Raw genomic sequence first — 21,111 nt, 5'->3', positions numbered from 1 at the left:
ATATACAGTTCATCATACACACAAATGATCAAATAATTGAGTGACCAGATGGAAATTTCGAAATGATCAAAAGAACAATTTTAATTTCTAAAATTGCGAAATGGCAAATAACTTTAGAGTTTTCCAACTGTGCAAAATAATTAATGAACCATACACAATAATATGAATCCACAATTATCCTTGGACATTATTTCCACAGCTTGCAGAAAGGTAGCTTGATCTGCTTGATATTCTATTTTAAAACAGCAAGAAATTATATACTACAGAAACCGGTCTTGGGTTATAATTATTATATTACTACTTCATGCGCTGTGCTCATAATGGTCTCTCCCATAAGCAAGGATAAAGCAAGAAGCAACTCAGCATCTCATAATAATCCGCTCACTTTCATTACACGTCAGACGCTTAGTAGTAGTAGACGCAATGGAGTCGTGGGACACTTATTCGCTAATAGCACTGCTTATAATTTTCTGCGCATTATTCAGCTTTTTCAGCAGATGGACCAAAATTTTATATCTTCACGTTTTATCGCCGATACTCGTAAAACCAAAGGACCTCGTAAAGCTGTATGGACCTTGGGCAGGTATTTATAATTCAATTTGGAAACGAATATGAATGTATTTTAATTTGAAATTAATACAAATTTGCTATCATAAAATCGGTCTCTAAAGAAATTCGCGGTATTGTTGCTTTGGGAAATCTACCAAATTATAAAAGATTTCAATGAAATATGTTTTATTTTTTCAAACATAATATATTGAAAAATTACAATGAGGCCCAGTTTCCATTAATTTTATTTGTTTGTTTGTGGCCCTTTTCTGAATTGGGCTTCCACCAATTAGGCCTGTGTGCCCATGCTATTCGCTCGTGATGATATTGGGACTCGGAGTTTTCCCTATCAGGGGGTCACCCATCTCAAGAGATAAAGAATAACAAATATATTCTGAAAATTCAATGATTAATCAGCCTGTAGCTGATGAGTCAACATGAAGCTAACAACCATTAATTTCTAGATTGAATTTACCCAGTACTTGCTTCTAAATAATCAGGGGTATATGAGCAACAATTTGTTGCTTGATAATAACAGCAAAAGAAAGATAAATTTTATTGTCAGTATAAATGATAAAAATATGATTATGCGTTATATGCTAGCAGCTTCATGAACTAATGATAAAATTTAGCTATAGTCAGCGATCAATAGTGAAATGGCAAATGTCTAATTTATTTTGAATTATAGTTGTTACTGGGGGCTCCAATGGAATCGGCAAAAATTTGGCTAAGGAACTCGCGCGAAGAGGAGCTAACATTGTTTTAATAAGCAATGAAAAAGAGAAATTGAGCACAGTTGCGGAGGAAATTAGTGAGTATTTTTTTAACCAACTGCTTACACAAAATAATTAACTAATTACTCCATTTTCAGAGACCGAATGTGGTGTTGAAACAAAAGTCATATTTGCAGACTTCAGCCATGCAGACGAAGAGTACACACACATTTTCGACGCTATAAAAGATCTTGATGTTGGAATTTTAGGTACTCATCCATCATATAAATAAAATATATATCAAATGTAATTTCAATTTATGATCTAATTTGCAGTGAACAATGTAGGCACTGCGGGAGGCCTGCCAGGACTTTTTGAAAACATGACCCGTAAGCAAATGTGGGACCTTACGATGATCAATGTTTGTGCCGCCACTTCTATGACTCACTTCGTTTTGCCCAAGATGAAATCGAAACGTTGCGGTCTCATTGTCAACATCGCCTCCACCGCTGGAATGTTTCCCACGCCCTTTGCAACTCTTTACGGAGCCAGCAAGGTGGAAATAAAAATTGTAATATGAGTGGGTATATTTTAATCCATCAGTTTATTTCTAACAGGCTTTTATGATGAGCTTCTCTGACGCATTGAGGTATGAATGCAAAGGCACTGGGGTAGAAATCCAAACGATTCACCCGGGCTTTGTGGACACCAACATCATAGACAGTAACGCAAAAAGCACACCTAGTATTTTCTTCCCAACACCTGAAAAATTTGCGAAAAATCTTTGTTCCAACATCGGGGTTGTCAGCTCAACTGCAGGATACATGGCTCATGATATTCAGGTGAGCAATTAAAATAAACGAGGACCGTTTTTAAATTTATCTTTGGATTTAGTGTGTCTTTGGTGAAATGCTGCCGAGATGCGTGCAGATTTGGCTTGGAGCAAAATATTTTGAGGTGAAGAATTTCCACGCCAACGAGCAGAAAGAAGAGTAGTTAGACTATGTTTCCCAACACTGATTTTATCTTACTGTTTTGCTAGTTAAACAAATTCAAAATTAAAGCTCGGCAAATTACTTATGTTTCAATCTGCGCAAATAAACACCATGATTTTTTTAAAAAGGAGAAATAAAATACAAAATGTTCGATGAGCAATAAAGCTTAGTTTCTATCAATCCTAAATTTTTCAGAACATTGGCCAAATTTTTAGCTTGGTCATTTTTTGAAGGTCAACTGTTTGAGTTACAGTCGAAATTGAACTCGGTTTCTCCTTACAACGTAATTTATATTTTTCATTAGTTTCCAGAATCATTTCACTTTTCTAAGCAAGCATAAACATTGCTGCCACCGCATGAATCGATTTAATTAACTTCAAACGTTTTTAAGGAAGCCCCGTTGCTATGGTTATGTGCTAAAGAAGCAAAAATAAGATACCAACAATCAGAAACTCGACACAAAAAAGTTTACCAACAATACCACACGTTTTGTGGTACTTACCGGATTCAAATCCCTCTTCATTTTAAAGAATTCGCTGGTGAAGCGAGTGAAGAGCGTGGGGATGATCAAAAACGATAATATTATGGGCAAGATGTACGCGCGAGAAGCGTCGCGGCGCGTCAAAGAGAAGCTTGAGGCCGATCGTCGCGAGCAGGAGCGCAAGGAACGCGAGCAGCAATCACATGCGAGCCTGAAACACGCCGCTCATACCCGTAAGAGCCAAGTCATCGACACCAACGCAGAGGCTGCTGAGTTCGCCGCTAAGCAGCGCAAAATCAACCTGGAACGCAAGGTCAAACGACAACAGGAGCTGCTTGAACTGCAGCAGAAATTGTTGGAGGAACACAGCAGGGAGGACGCTAAAGCGGAAGAGCGCAGGCTGAGGGCAAAAGAAAAACAGAAAAACGACCTTCGACGCAAGAGCGAGGAACATAAAAGGGGAGTTATAAAATTTATTTTTTATCATTATTTTTAGTGATATAAGCACGCACATTTATATAATTATGCGGAAGTATTAAGCAGTATATAAGTTCATAATAAATTAAAAAAATTCATACATAGATTAGTAAATAATTTGTTCTTTAAATACACTGCATTTAATGAAAAAAGACGTATAAATTGAGAACAACGTTGTCCGCAGTAGAATCAGATTTGGGAATTGAACAAATTTTAGTAAAATTTCAGAAAAAAACACCAAATGTTGATTTAGGTGTGCTCTATTTAAGGGAATTGTATTTTTCCAAATTCCTTTCTCATGTGAAATCCCTTTATAGTGAAATTCCGCTTAATCTGATTATAATTGGAAAATCATTGAATTTTTTGATCATTGATTAAATTAGGTGGTTTGAGGCCAAAGAGGACCATCAGCTAGCCGCTATGCGTGCAAGAAAGGTGCAGCGAGACCGCCCGGACCTGCTTAAGCGCTCGCCCAGTGTCAACGAGAAGGAAAAGAAGGAGCTAAAGAAAAATCTCAGTGTGGACGAGCTGCCAGGCACCAAGGAAGCGTTGCGTCGGATCAGAAAATTCCGACAAGAGGAGAAGGCGAAGAAGGAACAGGAAGAACAGCGAATACAAGAGCTGCGCAGGTCTAAGTCGGAGCACCGAAAGGATATGGTGAAAAACCTCGTGAGAAAAAGAGCGAAGTCGCGGACACCAGATGACAAGAGTTGCAACAGCTTTGGCATGCTCGACATGGAGGATCGCATTAAGGGAATCAAAGACATGATCAGCATGGTCATCTTATCCTCGCCGGAAAAAGAGATTTGATAATATTCTTCCTGTCCTTTAAATAAATGACATTTCAAAATTGTATAACTAAATGCATGATTTGTTTTTCTGGAAAAATATGCATTGTAAAATAATATGACATTTTTGAGTTGGCAAAAAAACAATATTTTTGTGGGATTTTGATTCATGACTGTAATTTTAAAATGTAGCAGATATTCTTTGTTTGGCTAAGGATCCCCAGATGGCATAGTGACATCTCCTATATTATGGTTCTTAAGCCAAATGATATTTTTGATGTTTTGATGTCGTTTTGGATGTAGGGATGGCTGGGGCATAGTTGCTCTGCTGATCCGCAATAAAATTACTTTTAATCTAAAGCCTTACAATGGAGTGGCATAAGCAGTCTTTTTTTAATCAATTAAAAAACGGATCAATATTTGTTCTATAATAAGAATGGACACTTAAAGGGTCATCCAACAAGTAAAAAAATTTCAAGCCCCCAAATTTAACTCCCCCGCACGAAAAAAGCAATCAAAGAATATTGTATAAATTTAGCTATGGATTTTTTGATGGGCAACAACAAACAAATTGTTGGATTAATTATTCTCTAAGCCCTGTACACTTGATATTATTATTTATTGCAGGATATCGTTCCTCGCCTGGCGATACTCTATTTATACTTTTTGTGTCAATAAGCTATTCTCTGAGTGTGTTTGTTTACTCTGCTCATTATACAGGGAGTGCTAGTTTGGAAATCGACATAAACTGTCCCCCTCTTTTTAATTATGAAGACTTCAAAATTGGACGAAAGTTTCACAGATCGAAGCTTTCTCGAGAGGTTAGTGCATTTCTGGGACCCGGAGGAGTAAAATGGACCTGCATTTACTCAGCTCTTTATATTCGTTGGTCGCTTTCTTCTGCGTCGCTCGCCTAGTTTTGAGTGTCATTTCTATTTGGACGAAGATTTCATACAAGTACGCGCTCTCGAAATGGATTTTTCAGCAAAAGGATCTCGTGAAAAAATATGGAAGTTGGGCAGGTATGCAAGAATTTAAATAATTTTAATACTGGCCACTTTAGCTACGTCATGCAACAAATTTTAGTTGTCACTGGCAGCTCTGATGGTATTGGCAAAAGCCTGGCCAAGGAACTTGCCAAACGCGGAATGAATATTGTTTTAATCAGCAACGAAGAGGAAAAATTAAAAAGCGTTTCCGCCGATATTGGTAATTCTAAAATTTCATCGTTTATCTATTGGTCTTGATCTTTTCCGTTCCAGAGAGCGAATGCAGTGTACAAACGATAGTTATTTATGCTGACTTTAGCAAAACGGAGGAGGAATACGAAAAAATATTCACTGTCATTGATGGTCTTGATGTCGGAATTCTTGGTAATTAATAAAACCAATATTATTAACAATTTTTAAGATCAAAAAATCTAATTTTTGTTGGGCTGCTGTTAAAATATTCCTTAATTTTTTAGTAAATAACGCTGGCACAGCTTGCGGATTGCCTTACTTGTTTGAAAATATGTCTCGGCAACAAATATGGACCATGATGCTGGTTAACATGGGTGCCGCTACTGCACTGACTCATTACATCTTGCCAAAAATGATTTCAAAAGGGAAAGGCCTGATCGCGAACATGGCATCGACCTCATCATTCGCACCAACACCTTACGCATCTCTCTATGCAGCTAGCAAGGTGTGCTCTATTTAAGGGGATTGTGTTATTTTCAATTGATTTAAAATTATTTTTCAGACATTCATCTTGAGCTTCTCTGAATCACTGAGGCACGAGTTGAAAGGAACAGGCGTCGATGTACAGGTTATCCACCCATTCTTTGTCGACACAAGAGTGGCTGAAAATAGCAAAGCCCCAACCCTGCCAAAAGTTTTATATCCATCGGCAGACAAGTACGCGAGAAGCTTGAGCACAATGATTGGAGAAGATAACATCACTGCTGGATATCTACCTCATCAAATCCAGGTTAGAATAAAAAGTTCGACTTCAACTGCTTTCTGTCACCTCACTCATTCCGAGTATTTTTAAGCATTTTGGACTAAGAAATAATTTTTACAAAACATCTTAGACTGAGAACATTTATTTTATGGTTCAAAGATGACGCGCTATTTAATTTGGTTGTTTTCTAATTTTTATTAAATTTGTGCTCAAAAGATACAGAAGCTGTCAAGTGAGCACAAGCGGATAATTTTAATGAAAAAGTCAGTTTTGTAAAATCAAAAACATTCTTAAATATTATAAAATAATATTTAAACAAACATTAATTTTTATAAAATACACCGCTAGAGAAAGCTAGAGGTATTATGAACAACAGAGCAAAAGATAACTTGTCCAATAATATATTGTTGTTTAAAAAATTAAAAATTCAATATACAGTATATATTTTCAGTTTGCCATATCACAATCGCTGCCAAGGTGTGTGCAGATCTGGATGGCAGCTGATTTTATGGCGGTGCGTGACTTTCGCAAAGAGCAGCAATCAAGAAAAGATCGCTAATTAAAAAAGTGCAATAAAATAATGTTGTTATATGTTTTTACAAATAAATGAGACACCATTTTTGATATTAAGTTGTTTGCATTATTATTCTAACTGCGTCCAGGAGGCACAACCATATCTTATGGCTCGGTGACCTTTGTTTTGACGAACGGCTCAGAAGGTACGTGATATGCGATATTTTCGAGCATCTTTTTTTTCTTTCTTTAGTTAGTCTCCCTTGTTGGAAGTTGGAGAGCCCTATATCTAGCGGCGGTTTTCTCTCGTTTCATCATCTTCTCGGCATATTTAATAATCATCGCCTGTGATCACTGAATAGCGAATTAACCGAAAACAATGCAGGACGTAGCGAAAGTTCTTAAAAGGAATTGTGGGCATCAATTTTAGGTCACTTGCGGTCATCCACAGCGTATCACTAATGGGAGATGCCACGGCACAGGTGGGGACGCAAAAGCACGCAGTTTTCTCCAGTACGCGGGACAGCAACAGTAGTTCACCGAGTCATTCAGTTGCTGGCGTGTGATGGAGTTTTTGTATTTGGTGCTGTTTTACGTGGAGGCGTTCTTTGCTCTCGTGATCTTATATGTGCTGCTTCTCAACTTGGTGATCATATATAAGCATCTCACTTGCAGATACCTGAAGAAACCTAAGGACCTGCGACAATGCTACGGCGAGTGGGCAGGTAAAGGATGAAATCTAGTTAATATAAATTGCGGGTGGTCACGAAGTGGGTTACAGATAATTTTTGTAAATAAACCAATTTAATTTCTTTTAAAGAAAGTACCATGAATTTTTCAATCGATTCCAGTGGTGACTGGCGGGTCGTACGGGATTGGCAAGAGCTATGCGAATGAGTTAGCACAACGAAAAATGAACATCATCCTTGTCAGCCGCAGCGAGGAAAAGCTGCGACAGGTTGCTCACGAAATATGTAAGAGTTACGAGATATTTTTATTGCTCGCGAAGCATTAACAGACATTCCCCAGCTTTAACGCACGGCGTGAAAACTAAATACATTGTTGCTGATTTGAGCCAAGGCCAAGACGCAGTTGATAAAATTGACAAGGAGTTGACAAATTTGGACGTAGGAATTTTAGGTAAAATTCAATTCATTTATAGTAATTATTTACGAATTAAAACACCCGTATAAGCTTTGTTATTTTTAATTTTTGGTTACTTTCAGTGAATAATGCAGCAACAGCAGGCGGCTTTCCATGCCAGTTCAAAAAAGTGCAGCGTCAAAGTATTTATGACATGTCATCTGTGAACATGAGTGCAGTGGCTGATCTGATGTACCAGGTGCTGCCTGGAATGCGTGCCAGGGGTCGAGGGTTGATTGTCAATGTTTCCTCGGTTGCTTCGCTCGGTCCACTAGTTAACGCTTCAGTCTATTCTGCATGCAAGGTAGACAGATACTTGATAGGGAGAAGCGTAAGGTGAACTCAATCATTTTTGGCAGGCCTACGTAGCCAATCTGTCGGAAACGATTCGAATCGAGTGTGCCAGTGAGGGCATCGACGTGCAGACCCTAACACCGGGATTTGTGCAAACAGCTCTCCTTCACTGCGACACAAAGAGGAACAGTCTGCCTAATTTTTTAAACCCAACACCTGAGGTGTTTGCCAAGAGTGCTGTCGACACAATCGGACACATGAAGCTCACCTCTGGCACTTTGTGGCACGATTTGCAGGTGAGTGTTTCATCTCAATTCGAGACAGAAAAATTATAATTTTAATACTTTTTATTTCAGAGAGAGTTTCTCGAGTTGCTGCCGTATTCCTGGCGTACTGGAGTGATGGCTTATTTCTTGAAATCAACGTGAATAATTTAAGCAAAAAAGTAAACGGCTGCTCTCTTGGAGATGATCAAATCCTTATTTAGGCACTCATTATTTTTGGCTTGCCCACCTTTTTTAAATGTAGATCAATGCCGTCGGTGCGGGATGCGGATAAACGTGTATTGTGCTTAATGTCAGTGCCAACGCCACCAATGACCCAATTCTTTTGTACAAATGTTGTTTAAAATAAATCTTATTTATGTGTACCTTGCCTTCCTTTCACTTATTTACCAAGCAACAAACCAGAACAAAATACTGCAAATGTCACCGATTTTATAATTACAAGGATTAAATAAAACAGTTAACAATATCATTTAAATAAAATTCATGTCATTCCAAATTATTTCTTGAAAGCCGATCAAACATGGTAGCTGCAACGTTATCCTACCAATTTTATAGGCCATTTTAGTTAAAAATGAGCGCAATAAAATGGTTATAAAAAATTTAACAAAGAAGAAAAAGCGATGCTCGGGAATAATACTTTTTGTGTAAGTGGGGATTTCGCTCACTTTCTCCAGACTAGCAGCGCTGGACGCACATTGCATCTGGATGCAATTTCTCTTTAGACGTTGGATCGTGCAGTTTGTATCAGCAAAGATCCGACGCCATGGAGGTCCTCTTATGGATGGCCTTTCTCTCCACATTTCTGGTGGTGCTGGCTGTTGCGGCGTACTTCGGATATGCCATTGCTTACATTTTTTACAAGTATTTCGTTTGCGTGTATTTTAAAAAGCCAATCGACTTGAAACAACGCTATGGCTCGTGGGCAGGTGAGTCACAAAGAAAAATTACAACTTTGCTAATGCAAAAGTCAAAATAATGTTACAAATGGGCTGAGCACAGTTTGAGTTCACTACTAACGATACCTAAATGCAAGAACGTTGTTCCGTTACAGTAATCACCGGTGGCTCGCAAGGCATAGGAAAGCATTATGCAATCGAACTAGCGAAGAGGAACATAAATATTGTGTTAGTCAGCAGGAGCGAGGAGAAACTAAGAGCGGTGTCTCAAGACATAGGTTTCATTTCGAGCAAGAAATAATATTTATTTTTTTACATCTAAAATCTAATTCCAGGTGAAAAATACGGCGTTAAAACAAAATACGTGGTTGCTGATTTAGGAAGCGGGAGAGTTGCAACTGAAAAAATTTCGTCGTCAATTCAAGGACTCGACATTGGAATTTTAGGTAAGAAATAAAAATGAAATTAGCATGTTTATAACATGAGCTTCGTTCACACAGTGAACAATGCTGCAACGCCGGGTGGCTTGCCGAATTACTTCTACGACCTACAGCGCAATGACATTTGGAATCTCCTGACGCTGAATATTTGCTCCCTCACTGATTTGGTCCACTTGGTTTTGCCTGGAATGAAAGAGCGACGCCGAGGATTGATCGTCAATGTTTCTTCCGTAGCTGCACTTGCACCGAACCCAATATCTTCAATTTACGCTGCGAGCAAGGTAAACAACAAGCAAAACATTCGATAATTTATTTTAGTGAAATTAATGGGAATAATTACCTAAAATAAGAACTCGATGATACATATTTAAAATTAATTTTAAATTTTTTAACTTAATATGCATATTCATAATATTTATTCTATAAAGTAAAACTAACAGATACAAGCTGCTGACCTCAATAGTAATTTCATTTAAGCTATGCATGTGAAGCGAAGTGAAAGTATATGCTCTTTGTCACTGAGCTAATGCGGGCGAATACAAAAGGAATGAATAATCGACAGCATCGCTGAAATAATTGATTTAATTATCAGGCCCTGCTGGTCGTAAAAATCAGTATGTGAATAATATTATTCTAATTTAGAATATTTTTTTCTATTCCAGGCATATGTTCACAGTTTCTCTGAAGCCGTAAAAGCCGAATGCGAAGGAACGGGCGTAGAAATACAGACTTTGGCGCCGGGGTATGTGGACACTGGGTTTATTGACGGAAACAAACATTATCTGCCCGGCTTTTTTAATCCAACGCCCGAAAATTATGCAAAGAGTGCAGTGGCCACAATAGGGCATATGAAGTGGACTTCGGGTTACTGGGCACACGAGCTTCAGGTAATCCATTTCATTGAATTTTTCATTAAAAGTTTACTTATAAGTAATAAAATATTGCAGAGCGTATCGCTGGAATTTCTGCCGATGGGACTGCGCCAGGTCGTGATGGCTATGTTTGTCGACACGAAGAAATACAAAAGCATATAACTTGTATTTGGAGACATCCTTTACTGAAGGTTGACTCACGCTGCAATTGTCGTGCGGCCTTTGTTCCTCTTTGCTGACTGAAGATTTTAATTAAATTCAAGTTGTACAACTCAAAACCCATTTCATTCCAGCTGACACATCTACTCACACACTTAAGGCGGCTCGCAATTACATGGCGATATTTATCAGGCACGCAATTGTGCTGGGGAACAGGAAACGCATGCTTCGAAAATCCGTGACCGGCATGCCAGTGTTTGTGACCGTTGCGCAAGCATCGCCTTCTTGAATTTTTTTGACACGCTAGTTTCAATTCTTTTTGCGCTCTGCGCGGTCTTCAAAAGGCGTATCGCCGGAATTGAGTCATAGGCTCGTTCAATTTGCAAAAATGCACGTACCGGTGTAACGCGAGGCCGTCAGTAGTGAGGTGTGCTATTACTGAAGAAGAGCTTTCGAAATCTTATCTTATCAAAACTGGGAGAGGGGCGTCATCGACACCAGAAAGCGTGAGTTAGTCAGTTCCCTAGTTAATGACTGGAAACAACGCGGCGACTGCTTTGGTCTTTCTCACGCACAGCAGTGACAGTTTGTGTGTTAGCAGTGGAAAACTCACCAGCCGCGCTTTTGGACGTTTGTCAGTGCGAGTTCGTGTTCATTCTGCAGGCTAAAAACGTCCATTATCAACGACGCAAAATGTGTGGTTCCACGAACTGTTTTGAAAGTCTCACTCGGCAGCGATTTGATAACGTAAGGCGCGCCTAGAGAATTACCCAATGTGTCATCAACATGGAACAGTTATTTCAAAGTGGTGAATATTTTTTACAAATAACCTAACAAAATAATTTAATATGCCACCTAATTCGTGCAATCGTAGAATTATATATATACAAAATGTTAATTTTTAAGGAGCAACGTTAAATGCTGGCTGGCGTGCAGCATGGATGGCTTTCCAGACGTTCATATTCATAGTGGACATGGTGTCGGACCTGGCTGTTGCCATCCAGCTCTTTAAAAGAGCAGTGTGGGCCGGTGCCGTGTGCCTCAGCCTAATCTTACTGCCCATCATAGCTTATGGCGTTCATGAAACTGTGAAATTGGTCTCATCCAAGGAGAAAACAACGTGGCAAAGTGTCGTGGGAAGAATTCTGGACGTGCTGTTTTGTCCGATGTTTGCTTTCATAAGGTGATAATTTGTTGACGAACGATTGCCTTTATATTTTTTGTTTTCAAGGTATTTGGAGAAGCTATTTTGGCTTGTCGAGCAAAGCATCTCAAGGAGACAGGAACAGAAAGAGCTGGCAGAGCAAAGGGCAAACCAACCTCGCCGTATTGAGTGGTACATGGGGTGGCGGGCGCTCTTTCAGGCGGCCCCGCAGTCCCTGCTGCAAATGATGCAGCTGATTCTCATTGCAGACGTCAATCTACGTAAGCAAAATCATTTAAATTTGCTCTGTCACGACAGATGAATAGAAACCGATTTTCGTCGTTTAATGTCAAAGCAGGAACGTTTACAATGTAACTGCAATGATACGTGCAAAGGGAAAAAATGATTTACTCTTAATTTGACGGGAAACAAGGAAGAAACAAAGCGCAAAATCCTTGAGAGAGTACGTACCCAGAAATGCACACTAAAAAGGAGTGTCATGGCTCTGAGCATGACACGCAAAGATATATCCATTGTTAAACTGTAATCAATTCTTCATTAAAATTAAATTAAGGTGAAAATATGTTGCCGAAAACGACAAGTATTGTTTCCCTTAAAATTGGAAGATATACACCGATCAAACACTAAAGTTTGCTTCCATTTGTGAACATCAAAACTTTGCTGAAAAAATAACTTTTATTTACTTAATGCCATATAGGGAACTTTCGATTATCTAGCTAAGTACAGAAATGATAACTTTGCAGATAATGGATTTTCTCTTTTACTACCATAACACTTGCACATTTCAAAATGAAATGAAAATGTTGAGGCAGCAAACATTTTATAACGATAGCTTTGGCAAGCACATTAATATTGTAAAACACGTGTCTGTGTAGAAAGAATACTGCGCCAATATCCATTAGTCATTGTTTCTGCTTCACAAATCGTGGCCAAGCATAATTATATATTTCAGTCGTTCACATTATTTTATACCAGAGCAGTGTAAAAACAGAATTAATATTAATTTCCTACAAAATTGCGAATTTCTAGTAAATTGGATACGGTTGAAAGAAAAGTTGCCCTCTCCAACGGAACTGGATGCACTCAAAATCTTTGTTTGATGGAAAAAATAATGGTTTATATTTTTAATTGAAAAATTAAATTAGTGTATCATTTCAGGAGCTCTACAAGTGGTTTGCGGTTTCACATCAATCATCTCAGTTACCATATTCGCCAGCAAATTCACGCGGTTTGAATCGCAAGATTCAAACATCGCTCCATGGCAGCACCAGAAACTGATCTCGAACAAGCACTCAAAATGCCAAAGGAAGCCGATTTATAAGGCTCAAAGTGAGGAAGAACAAAAAACACTTCGGGGTGACCAGCCCGACTCGACGAAACTCGCCCCCTTGACCATCGGCCTGGAGAGAAACAAAGACAGCGGTATCGAGCCCGACATGCCTGAAACACCGTCACCACCCCCGCTGCCCCCGAGGGCGTCCACCCTCAGCGCACCCAGCAGACCGCCATCCAGGGTGATTCACACCAACGACATGGACTCGATTTTGAGCGAGGATGATTTCAAGAAGATGCCCTTCCTGCGATTCTCCTACGTGGAGAGAAGCGAAAGGTTGACTCTGCAGGCGGACGTGTCCAACAGGAGGTCGTCCTACCATTACTTGCAAGCGATCGAAAGCGACAGCAGCAAGCGGACCTCAAGTGTGTCGCAGCCGCACCTTTCGCCTCCCGAATTTCATGCGCCCGCGCCTCCTGATTTTCCAGCCCCCGCACCGCCTGATAAATTAAGCACAGTTGCTAGGTAAACAAATATTTATCAAGTCATAGGCTTGCGTCATTATGTTAATTTCATAGTGTTTGCTAATACAATTTTATTAAAATGTAAATCAAGGAATTTAAAGCTCAGAAACACTAGTCTTGGTCTAAGAATGATTTTTACATCATTGCAGTAAGAGATTCACACTTCAAAGCTAATTTGCTACGCAAATATTATGTTTCAGGTCTACAGTGCAACTTCCTACACGAAAGAAAGGCAGAAAATATTTGGAGAGTGATTCAACGGTCGGCCTTTGCATTCTCCATGTGCATTGGTTCCTCTTTTCCATCTCCCGCGTGATCGCCATCGGAGGCCTTTTGACCGTGGTGGCGGAGCAGCTGTTTGCAGCTCTGATGGCCGCTGGCCTCACTGTGGCCCATATCGTCGTCATGAGTGTTGTGCTGACAGTCAACAGCGATAGGTCCACCACTAAAATTTGGCGCAGTGTCGTATTGGCAATTGCCTCGTTTTATTGCCTCCTTGAATACGGAGTGAAATTTGAGAAAATCTCGAGAATCATGCTGATTTACTGGCCAATCTGCTTTGTGGAGAATTTCGCAGCTGGATTTATTGTTTATAGGCCAGATTTGACAATGGAAATGGAGAGTTGGTGGTTTACCTACTTGTTTTACACAATGATTGTGACTTATGGTCTCGCAGTGGCTTGTTTAGCCTTTTACAAAGTGGTTCTTTCGCCAAAAAGATATGTGATTTATTATGAGTGATTAAATTACAATTATATGTTTTTTTTTAAAAAAAACCTAATGAAACGTGAAATAAATATTTAAGAAATGATGTATGGGTTCTCATTTAAGTTTAACTCTCAATCAAGGCTGAAAAAAGCATTTTAATTATACGTGTTTCATCTTTCAATGGCCTGCCAAGAGAGTGTCATGCAATAACAATAGATCGTCGTCTTAATATCTAAGTAGGAAAAAAATGTAATGTCGGAAATCCCCCTGTGAGAAATGTGTCAATGTCTTTTAAATTGCATCAGCAGAAAAAAATACACATTGAAACTTTTTTCATTGACATTTTCAAAAGAAATAAATGCAAAATAGTTATATTGATAATAATATATTATATATCCTTTTTCAAATTCATGGCTCACATAATTAGAGGTATCAGCTGCGTAATTTTATGCGGGGGCTAGCTTTTTCGGCTGCAGCCGAATTTTGAGCTAGCGGCGGCAGCTAAGAATTTTTGCCGGTGGCTGGCGCGGCTGAAATTGTTTTAAAAGTGAAGTGTGATACCGACGGGCCGGTAACACTTTTCAGATTTTTTCGACTTTTCAACCGCCGACTTACGCGGCATAGCGCGGTTAGCTAAGAATTCTACCCTGAAATCTGAAAAATGAGAAGTGCTTGTAGGACAGTGATATAACGATTATCGCACACCAGCCTTGGGCAATTACCGGATATTTGCAACCCTCGCAAGTTCCCTTCGTGGCCAAGGTTTTGTGAAAAATATTTTAATTGTAGTTACAGGATCATATCAGATTATCGGAGATGAAGGAACTTAATATTGTGCTGCGCATGCAGTAAATATGTAAAAAATTAAGCCGCAAGGCCTGATTACACGTGTGCACGCGAGTTTGCCAAGATACTGCGGTTACGGTATTCTTTTTTTAAACAATCGATGCAATAATGCACACTGGTCTTTCTATTGCAAATAAAATGCATGTGATTTACCACGAGAGTTTGATCAAAGATAATACTTGATTGCAGAAAAACTTATTACTCGGTATTGTGATTTATTAAAAATATATTCCGTCTCAATGCTAAGTTTCTGAAGCGCCAGTGCCGCATCGCCTTCTCTTCTCTTCGTCTCCTAATTAACACGTCTCGCAATTGAACTCATAATACGTATTTAAGTGAAGTATTTAGGCTCTATTATATAATAAAATTGGAAGTTCAGAATTAAGAATAAATTTTCGCAAAAAATGTAAGGTTGTTTGAATATTACCGTGAACCAATTAAAAATTATGCAATTGAAAGTTTCATGAAAGGTTTTCACATACTCAGGAAACCATTGTTAAATTGAAAAATTACATATTCAAGCTTTCTGTGCTAGAAAGAAGGATAATTATTTTAGTTGTAGAAAATGTGTGCTAAAAACTATAAATAAATCAAGTAAGAATTGGGAAATATGAACTCATTCCCTTAAATCATTATATAATTATTTGGTAACTCACGTTAATAACAGTTAGGAGAATTGGCACAAACTATTATTTGTAAAATTTATATTCTGCACCATTGGCGAATTTTAAATGAATTAATATCACAGGGAATGTCACCTGCACGGCTTCATTTAATTTAAATGCTGCATCATTTTGAATCAGATTTTTAGCTAACTTGTATGAGATATACTGATAGGCTGACGTCAAAGAAAAATTATTATAAAATATAAGAGGGGCAGTGCACTCTTACTTAGGTAGAGACAAGGTCTCGGTTAGCTGCCAATAAGGAGCGGGAGCAAAAGAAAAATATTTTTTCATTGCTGCATCTTCATTGTGTACTTGATGGAACACCAACCTTGCTGCTCGTCCCTTGAGCGACCAGGGGGGATGCAGAAGTGGGGGACAGGGCTGCATCAGCACAATTTCAAATAAATATACCTTGCCTCCAGACATCAAGCTCATTTAAAACAACACCACAGACGACTCAACTAAACTGACAAGGAACACCTTAAAGATGGACCACAGAGAAGTGTAAGTATATAGCATTTTGTGGGTTTTTAAATAGAAGTTTATGATATTATTAGAATTTAATATCAAATTAAGCTCTACCAGTTTCGGCTCCTACCCCGAAGCCCTAATTCATGAACAGAAAAACATGATATTTTAGAAAAGAATTGGTCATTTAATTGTTTTAAATTTGTTTAAAATTTGTTTTAAAATTTGAAATAGCTGAGCTATTTTGCTTTTTACAAATAGTTTTTACAATAACAACTATTTATTTATTTATTGGAATATATAGCCTTTCTCTTTATCCAAATCCATGAAATTAAAGCTGTCACGCAAGCTAGCTGACTGCTAACAAAGAATAAATAATAAAACTAACATAATTTACATTCTTCTCGTCAATTTGGCCAAGACCAGAATAAAGATACCAGCTTTTTTAAATAACCTAAATAGATCAATCGAATAATTCGGTGCGAGACGCACCGGCGCCGATTCGCCACTAGCTGGTATTTGCACCTTTACTTAAGGGACAAAAAATGTCGAAAAGATGGCCACATCAGGCCCAAGCTCATCTACGGACACTCTGGTCACATGTTATCCTTTCAGTGGCGTAATTGGGACCTAGCGAGCTAAGGGCCCACGGGATTTACTGAGCAGAGGTTTATACGAAAATCCAGTGAATTTCAGTACATTTATTTAAATCCACAAGCCAAATATTTGAACATTTGCGTTTACCTTTTTATTTTAACAAACTATACCCTTTTTTGTATAATAAATAAATTTATCTTTCATGATTTGCAGGAGCTTTGTGGCTGATTTTTATAAAGGGAAATCGATATTTTTGACTGGTGCCACTGGCTTTTTGGGCAAAGTGCTCGTTGAAAAGATGCTGCGATCATGCCCCGATGTTGATTCGATTTTCTGCTTGGTTCGACCCAAAAGAGGACAGGACCCGAAAAGTAGATTTGAAGAGTACACTAAAGACCGCGTAAATTTTTCTTGCTATACATAATTAGATGGACCGCTAAAAATTTAGTATTCAGGTTTTTGATAGAGTTAAACAAGAGCAGCCGCAGAATTTGAGCAAAGTGCATCTCATTTCTGGAGATATGATGCAGGAGGGACTCGGAATCAGTGCGGAAGACAGAAAATTGCTTGCTGAAAAAATCGACGTTGTCTTCCATTCCGCGGCAACCGTAAAATTCGTCGAGCCACTCGCGATCGCCCTGGAAATGAATACTTTTGGAGCCAGAAAAGTTGTCGAGCTCTGCAACGAACTCCATCACCTGAAGGTTAGCAATTAAGTAATTGTGATCACACTGATAAAAACAGCTTTTTTATTATTAGTCTTTTGTGCACGTGTCTACTTGCTACTCAAACTCTCCAATAAAAGATATTGATGAAAAGGTCTACGAGCCACCAATGGATCCAGACTCGTTGAAAGAGCTCCTGGAGGAAACCCCCAATTTCAATTTGCGCAGGTCAGTTTTGAAGAAATTCCACCATGTATTGTAGGTAATTGAAATATTCCGTTCGCAGCATAATAGGAAAACACCCCAACACATACACTTTTACCAAAGCCATGGCTGAACATGTTGTCTGGACCGAATCTGGAAATTTTCCGTTGGCAATTGTGCGACCTTCTATCAGTAAAAACGTTTAATCTCTTATTTGAACAATAATTTTTCAATAAAACCCATAGTTACTGGCGCTTTGAACGAGCCGTTTCCTGGCTGGGTAGACAACCTGGCGGGCATCACAGGTCTGACCACTGAAATAATCAGGGGCACCTTTCGTTCTTGCTTCTGCAATGAGAGCTGCAAAATGGACGTCGTCCCTGTCGACATTGTGGCCAACTGCCTCCTCGTGGCCGCAGCAGACATTTCCAAGTAAGCCGAGTTCGAACGAGTTTGATTCAGCTTAATAATATGTATTCAATCGCATCAGTGAAATTTGCCACATTACAAGGGTCATTTTGTTTTTTGTAGAAAAACCATTCTTGACATTTTAAATGTTTTTAGGACTAGCGGCGGGCGCGTGGTTTACAACTGCTCCAGTGGCGAATTGAACCCTCTGAAATGGGGCCGCTATTTTGATTACATGTTGCAGGCTGCTAAAGAGACCCCAACTAAATACATGCAATTTTATCCATCGTGCACATACCGCACAAGCAAACTAGTGCACCTTTTCATGGCATTCTGGTTGCATTACATCCCAGCCCTGCTCTTGGACGTCTACTACAAAATCAGCGGAAAACGCCAGATGTATGCCACACTTGATTAATTATAAAGTTCAAAAGATCATTCATTTTATGTTTATGCTTTTCCAGTGCAATGCGAATCTACAATAATGCCAGAAACGCTGAAAAGGCTGGCGAGTATTTCTCCATTAGAGAGTGGAATTTCAAAAGCGACAACCTGGTGGCCCTGGCGGATGAGCAGAGCGACGCTGACAAACAGAGGCAAGAAATCGTAAATTCGTTTGTTAGTTTTTGTGTGACTCTTACGTTTCCATTAGATTTGTTATGGATTGCCGGGAGATCAAATGGGAGACGTATGTGAAAAACTATATCAAAGGCATCGTTATGTACGTGCTCAAGGACGACTCATTCACACACTCAGCGACAAAAAAGAAGCTGCAGAGGTGCGTAATAGATCCTTTGTGCCAAAAGCAAACTCACGCTCCTTTTTCACAGATTGTATTGGGTGCAGATTTTCTTCCGCAGTTTCGTCCTAATGCTGGCAGTCGCCATTCTTTTGTAATCAGCTATACGAACGTTAATTTGTTTCTTGTGATTTATTGGATATAGTTCTTTAAGTAGCGTAGAAGAGAGGTACATTACTCATCATGTACTCAATAAATATATTTTTTGATAAAATATTAATATGCATATTGTGTAGTCACGAAAGTTTGGCCTCAAATTTATATAATCTGAAGTTTACACGGAATAAACTTAAAAGATATAAGCCATGCTTGAAAACAATGAATACAATAATTTCTACAACATACTAATTAACTCGATGCGATTCCTTACTTGAATTGCATACCGTTAAATTGAAATATAATGCTTTAACTGACACGGAAAAGGATTAACATGAAACAATTTAATTCTAATTGAAAATGTTTCTTATCATAATATGTGGCTAATTAATTTTTAGTCTCGTGAATATTAAATCCCAGCAAAAAATGAATAATTTTTAAACAGAGCGAAAAGGACCTTGTTAAAATGCTGTACCAGACATTTTTTTATTTTGTCGATGTTTATTTTCACAATTTGCCGAAACATTAGAGGTCTCAGCCAGCCGCGCTGCGCCGCGCCAGATACCGGTGAAATAGGGTCAAAAATTAAAAAGAGCGCATGAGAAAAAAATGTCTTCCGGCCCTTAAGCACTATCAAACTTCACGTTTAAAATATTGTCAGCCGCGCAAGCTGCCGGGCAAATAATCGGCCAAGTTGGTCCCGCCAGCCGCCGCCTTAAATCTCGTGGCTGAGACTTCTACAAAAAAATGTATCACAGGTTGGAATTACACATATGTTAGAAAGGCAGACACCTCTAGTAAACAGGTGACTAGGACCCTGCCGAGGATGACAAAGCTGACGTGAGCCCATAGTTTCTTAAGGGCTAAAGTGATGCAGGACAGCAGGACAGATTACTTTTGCGATGAGAGAGTTGGCTAGAAAGAAACATCATTTATATACTTCCAGGAACCGGATTTAAAACATAAAACAAATGAAGTGTTAACAAAAACATTAATACCAGCTGGATCAGGAAGCTCAGAAGAAATCATTGCAGAACGTATTTTTAGCGAGTTGATTGGCGAAAACGTCAGCAAAAATACTTGCACCTCCGAAAGTTTTGTGTTGTTGATATATATGCAACCGTCTTTGGGTTTCAGCGACGCTAGTTGCATACTCAACAGGCTTTGACTGTTGCGGAAACTGTTGTATACACACACAACCAGTCGTTTCAATAGCAAACTTTATCTGTTGAAAAATGCATAACATAACTCGATACTTTTATTTGACTCAATGATGGGTGGCGCCACATAAATTTAATTGTTTTTATTTTAATTTTTCAGTTAATGCTTTTTAACAGCAGTGAAAAGAAAAAGGAATTTTGCAGATCTAAATATGCTGTATTAAATGACGAAAAATATTTTTCAAATTAAAAAAGTTTGTCAGATATCTTGATTATTTATTTATAATGAAGCCACAATATACCTATCCACGTATATGTTTGAGATTATTCCTTTGAAGTTCAGATATCTTAGTAATGATCAAATTAGATTATCGATTCAAATTAAAAAAAAACAAATACACGAATTTGCGATATTATTTTTTCAATGTTTTTTTTAAATAGAGAAAATTATGCTTGTATGAACTGATCGGGTTAATTCACAAGGATTGCCAAATAATCAATAAATGTGTATTTTTGGCATGATCTTTGCATAAAAATACTGTTTATGCAGCACATCGGCATAATTATTTTTAATTTCCATTGCATATCTAAAGCGATTTCGTCTGGTATTCACTTCTTTTCCTTAAGCTTAAGGAGTATATTTCCCAAATTCAATTCAACTAGTCTAAAAAGAAGTTACACTGATTGCTTAAAGGCCAATGTTAATATTTGGTCAGAAACTTAATTACCTAACAGGTCAATTAGCCTATAAAAAGCACATCCATTCTAAGAACCTGCGGCGACCAGCAAGATTGGCAAATCAGCAGGGTGTGGATGGAGATGAAATGTTCCAAGTAGTAAAAAGAGTTAGCGGCCTACCTGACCAATAGTGCTGTCCGTCGAAGAAAGGGTCACATCGTCCATCAGGGGCACGTCGTCCGGCACGTTAGGAGTTACACACTCAGTGAACAACACTCTACACGGCACACGCACGGGACTC

At 38.6% G+C, this 21,111-nt stretch overlaps 7 protein-coding genes across 7 annotated transcripts; all 7 read left to right on the top strand.

Moving 5' to 3' along the window:
• Positions 1-270: 270 nt before the first annotated feature.
• Positions 271-2,381, top strand: LOC135944657 (hydroxysteroid dehydrogenase-like protein 1). The gene is made up of 6 exons (XM_065491756.1): positions 271-583; positions 1,238-1,360; positions 1,421-1,531; positions 1,598-1,818; positions 1,880-2,104; positions 2,157-2,381. The coding sequence occupies exons 1-6, from the start codon at positions 424-426 to the stop codon at positions 2,256-2,258; spliced, it is 942 nt and encodes a 313-aa protein (XP_065347828.1). The 5' UTR covers positions 271-423; the 3' UTR covers positions 2,259-2,381.
• A 325-nt stretch (positions 2,382-2,706) lies between these two features.
• Positions 2,707-4,048, top strand: LOC135944661 (uncharacterized). The gene is made up of 2 exons (XM_065491760.1): positions 2,707-3,198; positions 3,600-4,048. The coding sequence occupies exons 1-2, from the start codon at positions 2,821-2,823 to the stop codon at positions 4,023-4,025; spliced, it is 804 nt and encodes a 267-aa protein (XP_065347832.1). The 5' UTR covers positions 2,707-2,820; the 3' UTR covers positions 4,026-4,048.
• A 734-nt stretch (positions 4,049-4,782) lies between these two features.
• Positions 4,783-6,543, top strand: LOC135944656 (hydroxysteroid dehydrogenase-like protein 1). Its single transcript, XM_065491755.1, has 6 exons — positions 4,783-5,025; positions 5,090-5,212; positions 5,266-5,376; positions 5,469-5,689; positions 5,747-5,974; positions 6,399-6,543. Exons 1-6 carry the CDS (start codon positions 4,857-4,859, stop codon positions 6,504-6,506), a joined length of 960 nt encoding a protein of 319 aa, XP_065347827.1. The 5' UTR covers positions 4,783-4,856; the 3' UTR covers positions 6,507-6,543.
• A 427-nt stretch (positions 6,544-6,970) lies between these two features.
• LOC135944660 (inactive hydroxysteroid dehydrogenase-like protein 1) lies at positions 6,971-8,546 on the top strand. The gene is made up of 6 exons (XM_065491759.1): positions 6,971-7,185; positions 7,312-7,434; positions 7,490-7,600; positions 7,687-7,907; positions 7,963-8,193; positions 8,254-8,546. The coding sequence occupies exons 1-6, from the start codon at positions 7,026-7,028 to the stop codon at positions 8,323-8,325; spliced, it is 918 nt and encodes a 305-aa protein (XP_065347831.1). The 5' UTR covers positions 6,971-7,025; the 3' UTR covers positions 8,326-8,546.
• A 347-nt stretch (positions 8,547-8,893) lies between these two features.
• On the top strand, positions 8,894-10,663 carry LOC135944658 (hydroxysteroid dehydrogenase-like protein 1). Its single transcript, XM_065491757.1, has 6 exons — positions 8,894-9,110; positions 9,236-9,358; positions 9,416-9,526; positions 9,581-9,801; positions 10,183-10,407; positions 10,468-10,663. Exons 1-6 carry the CDS (start codon positions 8,948-8,950, stop codon positions 10,552-10,554), a joined length of 930 nt encoding a protein of 309 aa, XP_065347829.1. The 5' UTR covers positions 8,894-8,947; the 3' UTR covers positions 10,555-10,663.
• Positions 10,664-10,806: 143 nt separating this feature from the next.
• On the top strand, positions 10,807-14,278 carry LOC135944655 (uncharacterized). Its single transcript, XM_065491753.1, has 5 exons — positions 10,807-11,359; positions 11,458-11,734; positions 11,783-11,976; positions 12,875-13,514; positions 13,714-14,278. Exons 1-5 carry the CDS (start codon positions 11,338-11,340, stop codon positions 14,252-14,254), a joined length of 1,674 nt encoding a protein of 557 aa, XP_065347825.1. The 5' UTR covers positions 10,807-11,337; the 3' UTR covers positions 14,255-14,278.
• A 1,759-nt stretch (positions 14,279-16,037) lies between these two features.
• LOC135941800 (putative fatty acyl-CoA reductase CG5065) lies at positions 16,038-19,228 on the top strand. The gene is made up of 10 exons (XM_065487535.1): positions 16,038-16,239; positions 17,014-17,200; positions 17,256-17,504; positions 17,560-17,693; positions 17,752-17,861; positions 17,915-18,101; positions 18,234-18,476; positions 18,542-18,673; positions 18,730-18,855; positions 18,908-19,228. The coding sequence occupies exons 1-10, from the start codon at positions 16,223-16,225 to the stop codon at positions 18,972-18,974; spliced, it is 1,452 nt and encodes a 483-aa protein (XP_065343607.1). The 5' UTR covers positions 16,038-16,222; the 3' UTR covers positions 18,975-19,228.
• Positions 19,229-21,111: the final 1,883 nt, after the last annotated feature.

Source organism: Cloeon dipterum, chromosome 4 (genome assembly GCF_949628265.1).
Source record: "Cloeon dipterum chromosome 4, ieCloDipt1.1, whole genome shotgun sequence".
Lineage (NCBI taxonomy): Eukaryota > Metazoa > Arthropoda > Insecta > Ephemeroptera > Baetidae > Cloeon > Cloeon dipterum.
The sequence above is the reverse complement of the archived record's forward strand: the minus strand, read 5'-3'. Positions and strand labels throughout refer to the sequence as shown.

Coding starts and splice junctions, on each gene's coding strand:
- LOC135944657 (XM_065491756.1), top strand. CDS start 424: ATGGAGTCGTGGGACACTTATTCGCTAATAGCACTGCTTATAATTTTC. Junction 1,532..1,597: donor TCTTGATGTTGGAATTTTAG/GTACTCATCCAT, acceptor TCTAATTTGCAG/TGAACAATGTAGGCACTGCG. Junction 1,819..1,879: donor CTCTTTACGGAGCCAGCAAG/GTGGAAATAAAA, acceptor TATTTCTAACAG/GCTTTTATGATGAGCTTCTC.
- LOC135941800 (XM_065487535.1), top strand. Junction 18,674..18,729: donor AGCGACGCTGACAAACAGAG/GCAAGAAATCGT, acceptor CGTTTCCATTAG/ATTTGTTATGGATTGCCGGG. Junction 18,856..18,907: donor ACAAAAAAGAAGCTGCAGAG/GTGCGTAATAGA, acceptor CCTTTTTCACAG/ATTGTATTGGGTGCAGATTT.
- LOC135944660 (XM_065491759.1), top strand. CDS start 7,026: ATGGAGTTTTTGTATTTGGTGCTGTTTTACGTGGAGGCGTTCTTTGCT. Junction 7,186..7,311: donor ATGCTACGGCGAGTGGGCAG/GTAAAGGATGAA, acceptor AATCGATTCCAG/TGGTGACTGGCGGGTCGTAC. Junction 7,601..7,686: donor TTTGGACGTAGGAATTTTAG/GTAAAATTCAAT, acceptor GGTTACTTTCAG/TGAATAATGCAGCAACAGCA.
- LOC135944656 (XM_065491755.1), top strand. CDS start 4,857: ATGGACCTGCATTTACTCAGCTCTTTATATTCGTTGGTCGCTTTCTTC. Junction 5,026..5,089: donor AAAATATGGAAGTTGGGCAG/GTATGCAAGAAT, acceptor AACAAATTTTAG/TTGTCACTGGCAGCTCTGAT. Junction 5,213..5,265: donor AAGCGTTTCCGCCGATATTG/GTAATTCTAAAA, acceptor TTTCCGTTCCAG/AGAGCGAATGCAGTGTACAA.
- LOC135944658 (XM_065491757.1), top strand. CDS start 8,948: ATGGAGGTCCTCTTATGGATGGCCTTTCTCTCCACATTTCTGGTGGTG. Junction 9,111..9,235: donor ACGCTATGGCTCGTGGGCAG/GTGAGTCACAAA, acceptor GTTCCGTTACAG/TAATCACCGGTGGCTCGCAA. Junction 9,359..9,415: donor AGCGGTGTCTCAAGACATAG/GTTTCATTTCGA, acceptor ATCTAATTCCAG/GTGAAAAATACGGCGTTAAA.
- LOC135944655 (XM_065491753.1), top strand. CDS start 11,338: ATGGAACAGTTATTTCAAAGTG. Junction 11,360..11,457: donor GGAACAGTTATTTCAAAGTG/GTGAATATTTTT, acceptor TTAATTTTTAAG/GAGCAACGTTAAATGCTGGC. Junction 11,977..12,874: donor CATTGCAGACGTCAATCTAC/GTAAGCAAAATC, acceptor GTATCATTTCAG/GAGCTCTACAAGTGGTTTGC.
- LOC135944661 (XM_065491760.1), top strand. CDS start 2,821: ATGATCAAAAACGATAATATTATGGGCAAGATGTACGCGCGAGAAGCG. Junction 3,199..3,599: donor AGAGCGAGGAACATAAAAGG/GGAGTTATAAAA, acceptor GATTAAATTAGG/TGGTTTGAGGCCAAAGAGGA.